The 19,749-nt window shown below is 41.8% G+C and overlaps 1 protein-coding gene across 4 annotated transcripts in view; it reads right to left on the bottom strand.

The window, feature by feature from the left end:
* Positions 1 to 19,749, bottom strand: part of BIN3 (bridging integrator 3) — a 95,228-nt gene that overhangs the window by 43,440 nt on the left and 32,039 nt on the right. For all 4 annotated transcript variants that reach the window (XR_008892224.1, XR_008892223.1, XM_056571041.1 and 1 more), the window contains one exon: positions 2,988 to 3,033. Coding sequence is in view for 1 of the 4 variants with exons in the window: in XM_056571041.1 (XP_056427016.1) it covers positions 2,988 to 3,033 (46 nt within the window). In the remaining 3 variants the exon portion in view is untranslated. The remainder of the gene's footprint in view (positions 1 to 2,987; positions 3,034 to 19,749) is intronic.

Raw genomic sequence — 19,749 nt, 5'->3', positions numbered from 1 at the left:
TACAAAACAGCATTTTTTAAAAAAAAATTTGTCTCACAATGATTTTTTTTTCCGTTTCACCGTAGATTTTTTGGGGAAAATGACTGATGTCATTACAAAGTAGAATTGGTGGAGCAAAAAATAAGCCATCATATGGATTTTTAGGTGCAAAATTGAAAGAGTTATGATTTTTAAAGGCAAGAAGGAAAAAACGAAAATGCAAAAACGGAAAACCCCCCGATCCTTAAGGGGTTAAAGGGGTATTCCGGGACTTTTTTTATTTGACTATGCTACAGGGGTTGTAAAATTAGTGTAGTTCATAATATAGTGTCTTTACCTGCATGCAACGGTTTTCTCACAATTCTGTGATTTTCATCCCAATATTTATTTTTAACAGCATACAAAATGACTGTTGTCTCAGATTTTTCCCAGGTTGCAATGCGGTCGAGACCTGACTCACTAGTCAGCTGATGATAGGGAGCCTGTCTGCTTCAATGGGTGGAGAGAGCAATCTGCAAGTAATGCAACAGCTGGAGGCACCCTGGTTGAAAACCACAGTTCTCCAGCTCATTTATGTTTCAATGGGTGGGGTGGCTGATGTGTGGGAAGGAGGAAAATTGTATCATGGGCTTGTAGGCAAACAAGAAAACTGAAAACAGGAAATACAAGTTCACAGAAAGATAGCCACAGTGTTATGGTAATCTCACAGCATAGTCATTTAGCCCAAGACAAGCACAGATCTTTCCTAGGCATGTCAATTACTGTCTGTCTGCCAGGTACGTACTAAAATCACCTTATGCTGGATATCCCCTTTAAACTTTTTTGAAGGCTTTTTCTCCTATTACCCCTTGTGAAAATAAAAAAATTTGGGGTAACACCAGCATTTTAGTGAAAAAAAAATCTAAATTTTTCATTTTCACACCCACAACTTTGGTGGAAATTTGTCAAACACCTGTGGGGTGTAAAGGCTCACTATACCTCTTGTTAGGTTCATTGAGGGGTGTAGTTTCCCAAATAGTGTGCTATGTGGGGCTTTTTTGTTTTTTTTTGCTGTTCTGGCACCGTAGGGGCTTCCTAAATGTGACATGCCCCCCAAAAGCAATTTCAGCAAAATTTGCTTTCAAAAAGCCAAATGTGGCTCCTTCTCTTCTGAGCATTGTAGTGCGCCTGCAGAGCACTTTACGTCCACATATTGGGTATTTCCATACTCTGAAGAAATGGGGTTAAAAATGGGGGGGGGGGCATTTCTCCTATTACCCCTTGCAAAAATTGTAAATTTGGGGAAAAATCTGCATTTTAGTAGAAAAAATAAAATTTCATTTACACATCCAACTTTACAGAAAAGTCATCAAACACCTGTGGGGTGTTAAAGCTCACTGTACCCCTTGTTACATACCATGAGGGGTGTAGTTTCCAAAATAGTATGCCATGTGTTTTTTTTTTTTTTTTTTCTTTTTGCTGTTCTGGCACCATAGGGGCTTCCTAAAAGTGACATGCCCCCCAAAAACCATTTCAGCAAAATTCACTCGCCAATATCCCATTGCCACTTCTTCCCTTCTGAGCCCTCTAGTGCACCCACAGAGCACTTTGCATCCACATATGAGGTATTTCTTTACTCAAGAGAAATTGGGTAACATTTTGGGGGGCTTTTTCTCCTTTTACTTTAAAAACTGGGTCTACAAGTTAGTGTAAAAAAATTTAGATTTTGAATTTTCCCCTTCACATTGCTGCTATTCCTGTGAAACACCTAAAGGGTTCACAAACTTTCTGAATGTCATTTTAAATACTTTGAGGGGTGCAGTTTTTATAATTCGTTTATGTATGAGGTATTTCTAATATGAAGGCCCCTCAAATCCACTTCAAAATTAAACTGGTCCTTGAAAAATTCCAATTTTGAAAATTGTGAAAAATTGGAAAATTGCTGCTGAACTTTGAAAGCCTCTGATGTCTACCAAAAGTAAAAACATCTCAACTTTTTGATGCAAGTAGACATATTGTGTGAATCAATATATAATGTATTTGGTATGTCTATTTTCTTTACAAGCACAGAGCTTCAAAGTTCGAAAAATGCAAAATGTTCAAATTTTTCATGCAATTTTGTAAATACAGACGAAAAATGTACCACTATGTTAAAGTAGAATATGTCATGAAAAAACAATCTCGGAATCAAATTCATAAGTAAAAGCATCTCAGAGTTATTAATGCTTAAAATGACAGTGGTCAGATGTCCAAAAAATACTCTGGTCCTTAAGGTGAAAATGGACTTGGTCCTTAAAGGGGTACTCCAGTGAAAACCTTTTTTTATTTTAAATCAACTGGTGGCAGGAAGTTAAACATATTTGTAAATTACTTCTATTAAAAAAATCTTAATCCTTCCAGTACTTATTAGCTGCTGAATGCTACAGAGGAAATTCCTTTCTTTTTGGAACACTGATGACATCACGAGCACAGTGCTCTCTGCTGACATCTCTGTCCATTTTAGCAACCGTGCATAGCAGATGTATGCTAAGGGCAGCATGGTGGCTCAGTGGTTAGCACTGTTGCCTTGCAGTGCTGGGGACTTGGGTTCAAATCCCACTAAGGACAACAATAAATAAAGCATTATTATAATAACGTCAGCAGAGAGAACTGTGCTCGTGATGTCATCAGAGAGCATTCCAAAAAGAAAAGAATTTCCTCTGTAGTATTCAGCAGCTAATAAGTACAGGAAGGAAGGATTTTTTAATAGAAGTAATTTACAAATCTGTTTAACTTTCTGGCACCAGTTTTCACCGGAGTACCCCTTTAAGGGGTTAAGGAGTAGTATTGTGAGCAGCGCCCTGTTCATCAGCCATCTGTCCCCAATCACTCCCAGAATTGGCAGGAAAAGAAACAAACATAGGGAAAAATAACTAGGCCTAGTATAATCTTTTATCTCATGAAACAAGCAATAAGTAAATGAGATGACTCCCCAATGTAAAGACATCATCCGTCCCACGGCTGATCCCACTCTTTACCCATTGACTTACTGTTTTAGGAACAATCTGCTTTTTCGGCCCAGCTTTAAAGATGTTCCTAGAAGATACAAAGAAAGTATTTTGATAAATAAAAAAAGGAAAAAAATATTAAACCCTTGAGGACACATCCAATTTTTTATTTATCATTTTTGTTTTTCCTCCTCGCCTTCTAAAAAAAAAATTTACTTAATTTTCCATCCACAGAGCCATACAAGGGATTGTTTTTTGTGCAACCAATTGTACTTTGCAATGACACCATTCATTTCCCCATAACATGTATGTCATGACCAAAAATTTTTTATTTGTGGCGGGAAACAAAAATAAAACCACCCAAAAGTTGCAAAATTAAGGTTTTCTTTTCAATGCCGTTCACTTTACGGTAAAACTAACATATGCTCCTTATTGTGAAGGTCAATATGATTACAACAATACCCATGTTTGCATGCTTTTTATTATTGTACTATTTTTAAAATAAGGTAAATGTATTAAAGAAAAGAAGTATGTTTAAAATTCTGACTTACTTTGGTTCATTAACATTTTAAACAGACATTTCCATATGCAGAGATACCAAATATGTTTATTTCAAGGGGTTTTCCAGGAAAAAACTTTTAGATATATATATCAACTGGCTCCAGAAAGTTAAACGGATTTGTAATTTACTTCTATTAAAAAATCTTAATCCTTTCAGTACTTTTGAGCTTCTGAAGTTAAGGTTGTTCTTTTCTGTCTAAATCCTCTCTGATGACACCTGTCTCGGGAACCGCCCAGTTTAGAAGAGGTTTTCTATGGGGATTTGCTTTTAAACTGGGCGGTTCCCGAGACATGTGTCATAAGAGAGGATTTAGACAGAAAAGAACAACCTTAACTTCAGAAGCTCGTAAGTACTGAAAGGATTAAGATTTTTTAATAGAAGTAATTTACAAATCTGTTTAACTTTCTGGAGCCAGTTGATATATAAAAAAAAGTTTTTCCTGGAATACCCCTTTAATTTTACCTTTTTTATTTGTAAAATGGGCAATTACATTTTTTGGGATTTTGTATTTGTAAGGTTACTTTCACACTGCCGTCATGTTCCTGCCATTTGACAACCCTTCAGATTCAGCAATAACGGATCATGAACTAATGGATCAAATAACTGATTACAACGGATCGTAACAGATGGCCAATGTCTTAGGCTCCTTTCACACTATATTATTGTTCCGTTTAGGAACTTCCGTCAGAAGTTCCGTCACTATATCGGGGAAAACCGCAGGTTACAAAACCCCTGACGGCCGCGACTAAATCGCATTGCAGCCTATGGGGTTTTGTAACTACCCGTTTGCACCCGTATATGCCCGTAATTCATTACGGACGTTATACAGTGACGGGACATCGTGGGGGAAAAATTACTGCATGCAGTAACGTCCGTATAATGTCCGTAAGGAATTTCGGGCATATACGGGTGCAAACGGGCAGTTACAAAACCCCAGAGGCTGCAATGTGATTTAGTCGCGGCCGTCAGGGGTTTTGTAACGGCAGGTTTTCCCCGATTATAGTGACGGAAGTTCCAAAACGGAGCAATAATATAGTGTGAAAGGAGCTTTATTTAAACAAACATTCTGTTAAAATAACGGACATTGACCATCCATTATTTTATCCATTATGATCCGTTATTGGCCGCCAATTTTAACCCATTTTTTACTTCCTGGTTGTGATGCTGTAGTGAGCATGCTCAGTAGCAATAACTGATCATATGAACTGACAATAACGGATGTCTTTTGTGAACAACCATCACCCATAGGCATCAATGTTAAAATGTTAACGTCTGTTATTCTACCAGTCAAAAATAACAGACAATCATAACGGGCTATAACTGATGAAGGATGGTCAAAAAAATCCAACTGAAATTAATGGGATTCTTTGATGACCGTTTTATGGACTTTGTGATGGAAGATCGTGACGGGAGATTTTGCGGGAACATGACGGTAGTGTGAAAGGGGCCTAAGAGGGTGGTTTAATTTTTTTGTATTTTCAGGGTCAAACCTTGAAGCTTTTATTGGTGATCAAGGTACAGATACAATATAATAGAGTAGGAAATGTAAACAAAGCCCTTACGGGCAGTAACAACATAGTACAAAATAGTGAGGAGGATAATGAACAGTAAATGCCAGCGCCCACTTAATAAAGAGACAAACAATGTTGAAGAGAAGGGCGATGGAAAGAAGACATTCAGGGTGGCCACAAAACATTAAAGGGGTACTCCACTGCCCCAGCGTTCGGAATATTTTAATCTGAACACTGGATGCGGGCTGCAGGGGGTTGTGATGTCACGGCCATGGCCCTCGCACCGTCACGCCACAACCCCTCAATGCAAGTCTATAAGAGGGGGCGTGGCAGCTGCCACGCCCCCTCCCATAGACTTGCATTGATGGGTTGTGGCGTGACATCACGACCCCTGCAGCACGCACCCAACGTTCGGGACGAAATGTTCCGAACGCTGGGGCAGTGGAGTACCCCTTTAAAACGGTCCACTGCAATGTCATGAATGGCAGATAACTTCTCATTCAATTGAATCAAATTGACCCTGTCAATAACCTTGCCAACACCAAGGAGGGGTTTTTCCACTGCGAAACTATTTCAATAGGAGGTTGCGAAAAAGCTAAAATTGAGCTAGTCTGAACATTTGGAAGGGCATCCTACTAGGTTAACCGCTCAGAAGGCAGAATGAGGGAGTCCAAGCGATGCGGCACTCCAAAATTTCAGCTAGGACATCCAGTACCTGTTTCCACAGGTCAGCTACCATTGGAGAACTCCACCAAACGTATTTTTATTGTATTTGTAAGAGGGTGATTTTTTATTGGGGGAGTTATTTTTTTTTTTTTTTTTACATCAATCATTAAATTGCTATTACTGTTCAATGCTGTGCTGGCCCCTGGGCCAGTATCTGTATGATTTCTGATATTCTCATAGTGGTGCATTCACACACAGGATCTGCTGAGGATTTGAAGTTATAAAATCCAAAATTACAGATCCACATCTGCAGAGTTTACAAGGCAATTTTTGTTTCCTTTTGACTGCTTTGTGTGTGTGTGTGTGTATTATATATATATATATATATATATACACACACATACATATATCCCGTACTAGTGACTCTTGCATAAGCAATGACAATAAATACTTTAATTTCCATTACACTGATGTTACAATAGCTTAAAAATGGAAATGGAAAAGCAAGCAGCAAGAAAAAGAGGAAGATAAGTACAAGTATTAAGTACAAGCTAAGCTAAAATTAACCCCAGCTTCTGTTTTCCTGTTTGCACTGTACACACCAGTGGAACAGAACAGGTTGGGTTTCCCTGAGTTCACATCTGCTCTCCTTACACCAAAAAAAAACCCAGAAGCTCCAATGATTCCATGAAGACAATGGGAGGAAGCTATTAACCCACATATACCAATTTGCAACATTTTTTCCCCCTGATACTGCCCCCCCCCCCCCCCGATTTTCTATAATTTATGACAGACATCGGTGTAAATTATAGCGAAAAATCTATTACTCACAGCTGGCATAATTTAATTTTAAGGGCACCGGTTAGCCAAAGATGCGGCAAAGAGGTATAAGACTTACTTCTTCTTAGTTTCATTTGAATTTGCAAAGTCAGACTCCTATACTTTTTATATGCTGTGTATTCTGGCAAAACAACCTTTCTGATATAAGTCATGAGAAAATGTATTTCTTTTTTATAGAAATCATGGCTTATTTAAAAAAAAAAAATTTTTTTTTTTTTAAGACCACTAGGGGTCCCCATAGCATCCAGAACATAATCCTGTCCAGCTGCAACATCATCTTTGTCCCAGCTGAAACAAAGGCTGGGACAAACTCCAGAAAAAAGGGTGGGTCTAGCACTCCTCTGTGCTCACTTTTGTCCTATCAGACTGCAGCATGAAAACAGAGTGGAGGGGGTTACAGACCAGCCTGCAGTGAATGAATGAAGAGACTCAGCACAATACAGCAGACTCAGGGAAGAAGTGAATGAGTAGTGAGGACACGCCCCTCCCAGAGCAGAGAATGAAAAATCAAGTGGGCAACAGATAAAAAAAGGTAACTGTATCATAACAAGGATGACACGGTGCACTCACCAGGTAAGTATATCCAGCTGTTTCTTTATTGTGCTACAGAACACACAGGGTAAGACATGCAGTGGAGCAGATGAGTCACAGACAAGGGGGTATAGAGACAGGCGGACCGTTGCGCGCAAAATGGCTTTGTCAGGCCTTGATGGATATACTTACCTGGTGAGTGCTCCGTGTCGTCCCTTTTATGATACAGTTATCAGGCATCTCTCACTGTGAAGCGTGACAGCACCACGTTTTGCTGGCTTCTAGGGGCCGTGTTGAAATATAGCCATAAGTCTTGTTATTCTAGCGTGGGAGCTTCTTGTGGTGCAGAGTTTACTCCTTTGTGGATGGATAGATAAAAAAAAAGGTATTTGTGGGATATGGCAGATACTCTTTAAAGGAGATATCCAGTCGTGGAAAACGTATCCCCTATCCTAAGGATAGGGGATAAGTTTCAGATCACGGGGGGGTCCGACCACTGCCCCCCCCCCCTGCAATCTCTCTGTATGGGGCCCCGGCAGCCCACGGGAAAGGGGCGTGTTTACCACGGCACAAAGTGGCGGCTGACACGCCCCCTCAATACAATTCTATGGCAGAGCTGGAGCGCTGCCTTCGGCAATCTCCAGCTCTGCCATGGAGTTGTATTGAGGGGGCGTGTCGGCTGCCGCTTTGTGTGGTGGTCAACAAGCGCAATCTGGCCAGCAAGCCGGGGCCCCGTACAGAGAGATCGCGGGGGGTCCGCCTGCTGGGATAAGGATAGGGGATACGTTTTTCTCCACTGGACTACCCCTTTAAGGCTGGCGTACGAAACTCGGCAGTGTTAGGGCGTGGTCACATGGCAGATTTCTCTGTGGAAAAGGAGATGTTGAATCAAAGCCGAATCTGCATCTGAAGCCTGCAATGATTTACTAGGAGATTTTCCCAATCTGGTGCAGATTTTGCTGTGGGATTCAAACGGATTTTGTGCTGATGTTTTATCTCCCACAGATTTCAATAGGGAAAAGCTGAGAGCAAACACATCCAGAAGGGTCACGTTCATTTTCCTAGCATCTGAAAATTCAGCATCGCAGTTTTCAAAACAGTACACAGAGAGATCTGCATCTCGTGCCCAAGCCGCTACACATTCAAGGGGAAACTGTTCGAAGGCACATACAAATGCCAACTTGGGCATGGAACACATTGGCGCTGAATTCTGTAATGAGAAAAGTGACCCAAGTAAATGTACTGTATGTGCTAGGGAGGACATTGCTAAAAAGGGATTCCGAAAGAACAGGAAATGCTCAAAGAAACAAAAAAAAAAAAAAACACCAAAAATTTGTAAAGAATAGGTTCAACAAAAAAACATAATTTAAATGGGCACTTACAGATAAGATATGCTAGCATTTACTGCAGCGTTTCTCAAGCAGCATCCCCTCAGCTCTGGCAAAACTACAACCCCCAGCATGCCCGGGCATGATGGGAGTTGTAGTTTTGCAATAGTTGGGGCATACTGGATAGGAAACATTGATTTACTAGAAGTTGTTCCCCTGTCAAAAGGCAAAAAAAAACAAAACAAAAAAAAGTGGGATTCCTGTAAGGGGCACCGTATTATTCAATCTACATTCACCGATTGACTTGTTGATGCAGTTTATATTTTCACATTATAACAATATAATTAATTAGAATATGACATTGGGATCAGCCTATCACTGAGCGAGGCGGGACATCGCTGCGGCCGGTGATAGGCTGACGGCTCTGTGACATTCTCATCCCCAGCTTGAGGCCGTTACCGGAGCAACGGGGGAACGTAGGAAGGCGAGTTCAAGTTTATTTTGTTTATTTTTGCAGCCTGGGCACAGGAATATGTACTACAGTACAGAGTTCCAGCGCCGGCGGCCCGCAACTCCCAGGAGGACGAGGAGAGCAGCGCTTGTGGGGGGAGATAGGATTAGTTCCCTGATGTGGGGGACAGCGCAGCGCTGGTCTGATAATTCATTGGGGGGGGGGGGGAAGAGAAGCAGAACAGCGCCCGCGGCGGGTCACATATGATTAGTTCCCCGATGTGAGGAGAGCATGCTGCGGCTGATAATTCATTCATTCAAGGGGGGGGGCAACCGGCATCGTGCAGGAATTTTTTTTCCGGTATAACCGATATACCGCCCAGCAATATATATCACCTCAGGGACCATTTTCACCTTAATGACTCAGCCTTTTTTTGCAATTCTGACCACTGTCACTTTAAGCATTAATAATTCAGAGATGCCTTCACTTTTTATTCTGATTCAGAGAAAGTTTTTTGGTGACATATTCTACTTTAACATAGTGATAAATTTTCGTCGTTACTTGCATCCTTTCTTGGTGAAAAATCCCCAAATTTTATAAACATTTTGCAATTTTCTAACTTTGAATCCGTCTGCTTGTAAGGAAAATAGACATACTAAATAAATTATATATTGATTCATATATGCATAATGTCAAACTATGTCAATTTGGCATCATAAAGTTGACATGTTTTTTACTTATTGAAGATATTAGAGGGCTTCAAAGGATAGCAGCAATTTTCAAAATTTTTATGAAAATTCAAAATCTGAATTTTTCAGAGACCAGTTAAGTTTGAAGTGGATTTGAGGGGCATTTCTGTGAGAAATGCCCCATAAATGACCCCATTATAGAAACTGCACCCCTCAAAGTATTCAAAATGACAATCAGAAAGTTTGTTAACTCTTTAGGTGTTTCACAGGAATAGCAGCAAAGTGGAGGAGAAAATTCAAAATCTTCATTTTTTACACTCACAGGTTCTTGTAGAGACATTTTTGGAATTTTTACAAGGGGTAAAAGGTGAGAAATCCACCAAAATTTGATTTCTCTAGAGTAAGGAAATACCTCATATGTGGAAGTAAAGTGCTCTGTGGGTGCACTAGAGGGCTCAGAAGAGAAGGAGCGACAATGGGATTTTGGAGAGTGAGTTTTTCTGAAATGGTTTCTGGGATGGCATACTATTTTGGAAACTATTCCCCTCAAGGAAGGTAACAAGGGGTATAGTGAGCCTTAACACCCCACAGGTTTTCGTTAAAGTCTGATGTGTAAAAAAATAAATAAATTAATCACTAAAATGCAGTTTTTTACCCAAATTTTTTACAAGGGGTAATAGGACAAAATGCCCCCAAAATATATAACCCCATTTCTGCAGAGTATGGAAATACCCCATATGTGGATGTAAAGTGCTCTGCAGGTGAACTACAATGCTCAGAAGAGAAGGAGCACCATTGAGCTTTTGGAGAGAGAATTTGGTTGGAATAGAAGTCGGGGGCCATGTGCGTTTACAAAGCCCCCATGCTACCAGAACAGTGGACCCCCCACATGTGCCCATATTTTGGAAACTATGCCCCTCACGGAATGAAATAAGGAGTGCAGTGAGCATTTACACCCCACTGGCGTTTGACAGATCTTTGGAACAGTGGGCTGTGCAAATGAAAAATTACATTTTTCATTTTCACCGACCACTGTTCCAAAAATCTGTCAGACACATGTGGGGCGTAAATGCTCACTGTACCCCTTATTACATTACATGAGGGGTTTAGCTTCCAAAATGGGGTCACATGTGGGGGGGCTCCACTGTTCTGGCACTATGGGGGCTTTGTAAACACACATGGCCTTCAATTCTGGACAAATTTTCTCTCCAAAAGCCCAATGGCACTCCTTCTGTTCTGAGCATTGTAGTTCGCCCGCAGAGCACTTTACATCCACATATGGGGTATGTTCTTACTCAGATGAAATTGGGTTACAAATTTTGGGGGGCTATTTTCCTATTTTCCCTTGTTAAAGGGTACCTCTCATCAAAAAAAACTTTTGATATATTATAGATTAATGTATGCAGAATAACTTTACAATTGCATGTTATTAAAAAATATGCTTCTTTCTATTTAATTTTCCACTTTGAAGAAATGACCACTAGGGGTCTCCCTACCAGTCCTGGCAGCAAGCATTTCAGACTCATGCTGGAGTCCTAAACACTACGAGCTGCCAGTCTGCTTTGTTCACAAAGGAGAACACTCAGAGCTGCCAGCCTGCTTTGTTCACAGCCTGTTTGGCTGTGAACAAAGCAGGCTGGCAGCTCTGAGTGTTTAGGACTCCAGCATGAGTCAGAAACGCTTGCTGACAGGACTGATTGGGAAAAATACAATAGAGAGAAGCATATTTTTCATTAACATGCTATTGGAAAGTTATTCAACATTCATTAATCTAAAATATATCAAAAGTTTATTTGATGAGAGGTACCCTTTAAAATGCTGGTGTTAACATAAATTTTTCATTTTAGAGGGAAAAAAAAAAATGTTTTCTTCCATTTTCCCATACAACTTTAACGAAAATGCGTCAAACACCTGTGAGGTGTTAAAGCTCACTATACCCCTTGTTACATTCCGTGAGGGGTGTAGTTTCCAAAATGGGGTCACATGTGGGTATTTATTTTTTGGCGTTTATGTCAGAACCGCTACAAAATCAGCCACCCCTGTGCAAATCACCAATTTAGACCTCTTAGTACATAGTGCGCTCTCAATCCTGAGCCTTGTTGTGCTTCTGCAGAGCATTTTACGCCCACATATGGGGTATTTCCGTACTCAGGAGAATTTGCGTTACAAATTTTTTTCCCCTTTTACCTCTTGTGAAAATAGAAAACTATGGGGCAACACCAGCATGTTCGTGTAAAACATTTTATTTATTTATTTTTACACTAAATGGCTGGTGTAGACCCCAGCTTTTCCTTTTCATAAGGGGTAAAAAGGAGAAAAATCCACACAAAATTTGTAACGCAATTTCTCCCCAGTACAGAAATACCCCATATGTGGCCCTAAACTGTTTCCCTGAAATACGACAGGGCTCCGAAGTGAGAGAGCTCCATGTGCATTTGAGGACTAAATAAGGGATTGCATAGGGGTGGACATAGGGGGTATTCTACGCCAGTGATTCCCAAACAGGGTGCCTCCAGCTGTTGCTAAACTCCCCCGGCTGTTGAAAAAAAATTCCCAGCATTTCTGGACAGCCACTGACCAGAAATGCTGGGAATTTGTTTTCAACGGCCGTAGGCTCCGTTTTAGAAACACTGCCGTACGATACGTTTTTCATTTTTATTGGGGGGGGGAGAGGGGGGGGGGGGGGGGAAAGACAGTGTAAATGGGTGTATATGTAGTGTTTTACCCTTTATGTGTTAGTGTAGTGTAGTGTTTTTAGGGTACATTCACACAGTTGGGTTTACAGTGAGTTTCCCCCGGTGGAAAATTTGCCACAGCTCAAACTTGAAGCAGGAAACTCAATGTAAACCCGCCCGTGTGAATGTACCCTAAAAACACTACACTACACTGACAGACCGTGCATGCTGGGAGTTGTAGTTTTGCAAAAGCTGGAGGCACACTGGTTGGAAAACCTTCAGTTAGGTTCTGTTATCTAACTCAGTATTTTGCAACAGCTGGAGGCACAATGATTGGAAAACTACAACTCCCAGCACGTACTGATCGCTAAAAGGCATGCTGGGAGATATAGTTGTGCAACAGCTGGAGGCACACAACTACAACTCCCAGCATGCCAAGACAGCCATTTGTTGTTTGTGCATGCTGGGAGTTGTAGCTTTGCAAGATTTACAGGGCCACGGTTTTGAAACCACTGCACAGTGATCTCCAAACTGTGGCCCTCCAGATGTTGCAAAACTACAAATCCCAGCATGCCCAGACTACAAACTACTGTGTGGGCATGCTGAGAGTTGTAGTTTTGCAAGATCTGGAGGGCTACAGTTTAGAGACTACTGTATATTGGCCTCCAAACTGGCCCCCCAGATGTTGATAGGCGACATCGCCGCACCAGGGATCTTCCACCGCCAATGGTAAGGGACTTCCACAGACGCCGGTTGCAGGACAGTTGCCCCACTCTGCCCGGACTACCATGGGTAGGCAGAGTGGGGGAACTGAACTTTAATGCCCCCGCCCCTGATCTGCTATTTGTCAGTCGCTTCTGACCGCCTCACTCCTATCCCTTCAGGGGGATCGGGGCTGTCTTGGACAGCCCCTATCCCCCTTATTGTCTGGGTCACTGGAGACCTGTAGGACCCGAAATCCCCGCAGATTTCTGGTGATCGCAGATATGGGGGGGTCTCAGGACCCCCCCCCCAGGCGTTGTCACGGGATGCCGAATGATTTAAGCAGGCATCCCGGTGTGATCCCCGAAATTCCCACGGGCATACCTGTATGCCCTGGGTCCTAAAGGATCGGGGATACAGGGCATGCATATATATATATATATATATATATATATATATATATATATATATATATACATATACACATACACATACATACACACACACACACACACACACCTCCAAAACAAGATTTCCATTTGCTAGTTTAAAAGTCCGGAAATGTGGCACAAGATAGATTTACTAAATGTCTATGCCAAGCAACATATTCTGAACACACTAAGTAAAAGTGCTTTAATATGGAGACAGATGGTCCGGAAATATTGCTATACTGAACAAAACTGAACACACAAAAAAAAAATTCCATGTGCAAGAGAATAGCCTTAAATACCCCCTAATAAACAAATACAATTAGATGCCATGATCATGTGACAATTTTTCAGTACAGATGAATGAAGTAAACAAGGGGAGGTCACCCCAAAAATGGCTGCATAGGACAATAAATATTCAGCATAGTTATTATAATCAATAGCTTATAATTTATTTAGATTTCAACTGAATTTTTATTTATTTTTGAAACATTTTTTAAGGGGTACTCCGGAGGGAAAACAAATGTTTTCAAATCAACTGGTGCCATAAAGTCATACAGATTTGTAAAGTAATTCTATAAAAAAAAAAAAAAAAAAAAATTAAGTCTTCCAGTACTTAGCTGCTGCATGCTCCAGAGAAAGTTGTGTAGTTCTTTCCAGTCTGACCACAGTGCTCTCTGCTGACACCTCTGTCCGTGTCAGGAACTGTCGGGAGCAGGAGAGGTTCGCTCTGAGGATTTGCTTCTACTCTCGACAGTTCCTGACATGGACAGAGGTGTCAGCAGAGAGCACTGTGGTCAGACTGAAAAGAACTACACAACTCCCTTTGGTGCAAACAGCAGCTGATAAGTACTAGAAGGATTAAGATTATAAAATAGAAGTAATTTACAAATCTGTATCATTTACATCTAGCGCCAGTTGATTTGGAAAAAAAATTCCCTGAGGAAGGTAAAAAAACAAAAACAAAACAAAACACGCTTCAAGATCCAATAGCTGGAGATCTCAATAGGATTTGCTAATTTTGCCAGGTAAAATGTATGATAGGTGACTCATGCCATGTCAGCAGGTTCCCACACCTCCTCATCTATACAGCAGATTTGTTACATTGCTTTGATAGCCTTTGGCCGGTAATGGCATTTATGCAATTCAGAAAATGGCTATAAACCAAAATGACTATCTAGACATATGTGACCTTAGCTTTTCACACACACACACACACACACACTCGTACATGTGCAATGTCTGAATCAACTGGACGGACAACATTCCCTTTTGTTAGATGTGCAAAGCAACTTGTCTAAGATCATTCAGTCCGTTTAGTACAAACAGTAGTCACCGAAGCCCTCCCCATCCCCAAGTAACTACACTCAGAAATGTCAGATTGTGGCAAAACTCAGCACCCAGTCGAAAGACTTTAACAGATGGCACACGATGGGACTGAGAGAAGTAGGATGGTCATGTCAATAAATGGTCCACCATATACGTTGTTCTGACCAATCTGTTAGGAGGTGTTGGGAGCAGTGGTTACATGATGGCACATATACGCCAAACAGGCCCTGGACAGCGCACACAGACCACCTGTACAGAGTTTGATCCACCAACAAACATGAGCAGCAACTTGTCCAAAATCTAGACACCAGTGGCACCTTCTTTACTCACTCCATCTCTGCCCAGATGATGTCACAGTGCCCATTACGTGTCCTGCCATTGACACTCCAGACGCCGTCGCCATTATTTGCAATGGTGTTGTGAATGAGAAACCTGAACTACTACGGAGTGAAATCCTATCACTGCTCCAATTACTGGTGTAATGATTTGGGGGTGGCCATCACATACGACAGTCGGTCATCCCTAGTAGTGATACGAGGGACAATAACAGCTCAGTGATATGTACAAGACGTCCTGCAGCCACAGAAATCAGGACTTCCAAATGGCATTTTTCAGCAGGATAATACGATATGCTTGGAAATAAACCAAACATAGACACTAATACACCACATTCAGTCAGGTGAACACAATGGACCCAGCACAGATACGTGCTATAACATACGTAATACCCCATAGTCTCCATTATCAAGTAAGAATATAGCCTAAGACAAAGTACTCTGGTTCACTGTTTGGGCACAGATGCTAGTATTATGGATAAAAAAAATAATAATTAAATGAGAAACTGTAATAAGATGCCACCCTCAGATTTTACAGAAATATTTTATTACTCACTATATATTAAGTAGGTCATATAGCGATAGGCTTTTTAACAAACAGGCACAAGAAGCTGATATAGTGATGCCGATACACCCACAGGGAGATGAGACGCTATCTTACAATACACAGCCGGTGCACCGCACACCCCCATCATGGGTGAATGAGATGATAGAGCAGGATACACACTCCTGTATAGGGGCATCGAAGTCATCCATTGATCAGGCTTCATCTGATCAACAGATACCAGACTGAGGGAATTTCATCTATTGTTGACTCTGGCGTAGTGGAGATGTTCCCTCATTTTCAATACCTGGGTTTGCTGGATTTCCGAGGACCTTGCAATGGAGAGAAGGAGAAAAAAAATAAAAAATAAAAGACCACAGGGGGCGCCTTGTGCGTTACCCAAAACACCAGTGCAGGTGTCAGGAGAGTATATATTATATACATCTAGTGCTCATCTTGAGCATATAATAAATATGCATATGACCCTATTTTAAAGGGGAACTCTGCTGCTCAGCATTTGGAACAAACTGTCCCGAACGCTGGACTCGGCAGCTAGTGATGTCATAGCCCCACCCCCTCATGATGTCAAACCCCGCCCCGTCAATGCAAGTCTATGGGAGGGGGCGTGATGGCTGTCACGCCCCCTCCCATAGACTTGCATTGAGGGGGCGGGGCGTGACATCATGAGGGAGCAGGGCTATGACATAACGAGCTCCCAGCGCCAGCTCCAGCATTCAGAACAGTTTGTTCCAAACGCTGAGCAGTGGAGTACCGGTATCCTGGGATGTTGCTTTGCCACAGAAACGTGGAGATACAAGTCTGCAGTGACATGATAGGAACAGAATAATTAAAAAACCCTCTGTAGGCGCTACAAACCGAGGAAACAGACAGGAGACTGAAGTTATCAAATCGGATATTCTAAAGGCAGACAGATAACGCGTTTCAGGGTTGACCTCTACATCAGATCAGTAAGTGTTCCTCTTCCGAGGGATATTTTTATTGATTCTGTTACTATCGGATTTCTGAGGAGTCCTTGATAAGTAATGTTTAGTGGAAAGAAGAATATAAGATATGTGGTTGTTTATCATGGTTTGGGTGCCAAAGGCTATGGTATACAAGGATATTCTACATGTGCAGCGTCCAACAATTTAGGGGGCCAGGATTTCATTATTGTGCATTATTTTATTTTATTTATTTATTTATTTTTAAGAGCTATTAAATCCTGGGCGCTGTACAGAGCTATATGGGACCCATCTTACAATGTAAAAGTTAAAAGGGATTTTCCAGGACTTTTTTATTGATGGCCTAGTCCGAGAAATATTTGAGAGATAGTTGTTGCACACTCTGATGTTGGCAAATTGCCACATAAACAGAAGGTCCACAGCAGTATAGAAAAAGTGTGTCACTCAATTCTCCCAGTACAATCTTTATCTGCACCAGATATGATCAAGCTCCAAAAATGTAAAAGTAGTAAAAAAAAACTGTTTTATGGACTTTGCCACAACTTTGCCCGGCACTGCTACTTCACTAGGTAATGTCCTGCTACGCTCCTCTAGCTCAGAAGACCATTTCGGTGCTCATATCTATAGTCCAAACTATTTCCAATACAGAGAATATGAAGAATGGAGCACTCACCCGGTCTTGATGAAGAATGTGTTTCTTTATTGTATCACAAAACGTTAGCGTTCCACGACATGCAGGAGAGCGGACGGAAACAGAGGGGTAGGGGAGTGGGTTGGGCAATGGTCCGTATCGCACAATTAGCGCTTCGTCAGGCCCCTAGAGGGCTGATTGCGCGATACGGACCGTCGCCCAACCCAGTCCCCCACCAATCTGTTTCTGTCCGCTCTCCTGCATGTCATGGAACGCTAACATATTGTGATACAATAAAGAAGCATATTCTTCATCAAGACCGGGTGAGTGCTCCATTCTTCATATTCTCTGTATTGGAAATAGTTTTATGGACTTTGTTTTCAGGGTGTTTTGGTCAATCCAATCTTCGTCAGCAATCCATCTTAGGGTCTACTTACACATACAGTATCCTTCACATATCTGATGCGCAGGACTTAAAGCTGTGTTTAGTCATTTAGTTTACATTGAAATCTGCAGCTTCAAATCCTGCACATGAAATCTGCGCAGGATAATGTGTGTATACAGCGTTAATGTAGGGTCACTTATACCGTATTTTCTGCAGCCGATTTTGCTGCCCATAGACTTCAATGAGTAGGAAAATACACAGCAGCAAATATGCAGCAAACTACGGCCCTACAACGAGAAGGAGTTTGGGACAGAGGAGGAGTTGTTCCCTTATATCCATTAAAACCTCTGGCTTAAAATGTTACTGCTATTTAAATTAACTTTCGACAGGTCATACAGACATGTGAAAAGTTTTGATGGGTTAGAGGTCTAATCCAATGTAGCAGCCCACCCAATGAACAGATTGTGTTATGGAGGGCTAGAGAAGTGAAAGGGTGCGTGGGACACAATAACTACCTGAAGCAAGGGGATACTGTCCTATACAGTGGTAACTATCAAGAGGAGGGCAGATAGAATGCCAGAGGTAACAGATAACAGATAGAATGCCAGACTATTGTTGCATCCTAACTTTTGGAGCCAGCTCTTAGACATAAGCTCTGTCCAAGCCAGTGTCAATGGTACCAGAGGTAACAATGCCAGGTTTATAGGCTACCTGCTCTGGCATTACATTCATGGACGCACGGGTAGTTCGATAGAACTCTGGTTACTTATCAGAGTCTTTCCTGTTGCTTGGTTAAGATCTCTAGTCTGCAGCTAGGAAGCAGAATCTGCTCCAGGCAGGCCAAGGACTTCCGATTACTTATTCTTGGCTTAGTCTCCCCCTCCTTCCGTCCATACCCACAAGCCATACAATTATGGGCAGGTAATCACTGGCTGTGGCCTGGACTCCTTCCTGTTTATTGTTACAGCACAGGAGGACACTGACCACGTCACTCCTGAGTAACGCTAAATAAAATATCACATAAAAAAAAAAATCCTATGCCCAGAGGATTGTCCCCTGGTTCCTCATACTCCTTCAGGAACACCATTTAGGAGAATGTCATGCAGTTAACTCCTTCCCTACCAGAAACCTAGAGATGTCTGGCTCTACCAGGCTCAGTTTAATAACCAAAAAAAATCAATGGAGAAAAAAAATTTAAATAAAATAAGCATGGTAAGAGCGGCCCGACTCGCAGAGGACACCCATGTGGATGCCTTGCAGTGAGAGAGGCACGGTCTAAGTCGGTAAACAATACATTGTAATTTACTACCAGTCTGACTGAAGCCTTATAAAAAGAAACCATTTCATTCTTGTCAAGAAATGCCCGACGCAGGACTTTAAAGAGAAACTCTGGGGAAAAGAACCAGAGTTTCCCCACGTGAATTCCTACCTGAAATCATGAATTCTGAAGTTTTCTGCAAAATAAGAGGTAGCAGTCCAAAGAGAAATCAGGGACAATGGTAGAACTGAATTACCATGCGGCACTGTCACAAAGATCCCTTTAAAGCAGAGGTTGTGAGGCAAGTAATGACGCTGCCAAATAAGAGCCAGGACTCTTCTAATGCGTCACAAAAGAGTGTCCTTTATGGACTGTATACATTGTAGTGTTTCCCCCATACACCTCTGATCTGATTTCCCAATACCGCCTCTCACACACTCTCCGATCATTTCAAGACCTCTGTCTATGCTGTCCCCTTATCCGCACTTCACACGACCATACATTAGAACTCACTAACCAGACACATTCAGCTCTCAACCACCATCAATACCTTTAAGAGCAACCTCAAGACCCATCTAGTTAAGCAAGCCTAAAACCTACAATAATCCCGCTGCCACTGTGCCCTATGATCGGATACTTTCCTGCCTGCTCACAGATGACTTCCGTTCCCCTCAGCTACTGTTTCCTTCCCATCTCCTTGTAATCTACAAGCCCTTGCTGCGGCCCTCTTTCCCTCTATGTCAGTCAGTCGGCAAGATAATGCCCATGAACCAAGGATGCTATATTTATAGATATAAATAATAATAATTGTAGTTAGGGATGTCCCAATACCAGTATCTGTGTCGGGGCCGATACCAGGTATTTGCATGGTATCAGGGACTCATCTAATGTCCCCGATACCAAATCTGATACCTGGTGGAATGCTCCGGTCCACATCACTGCCGCTGGCCCGTTCGACACCAGACAGGCACAACTGA

Source organism: Hyla sarda, chromosome 4 (assembly GCF_029499605.1).
Source record: "Hyla sarda isolate aHylSar1 chromosome 4, aHylSar1.hap1, whole genome shotgun sequence".
Lineage (NCBI taxonomy): Eukaryota > Metazoa > Chordata > Amphibia > Anura > Hylidae > Hyla > Hyla sarda.
Note: the sequence above shows the minus strand (reverse complement) of the source record. Positions and strands in the feature narration are given on the sequence as shown.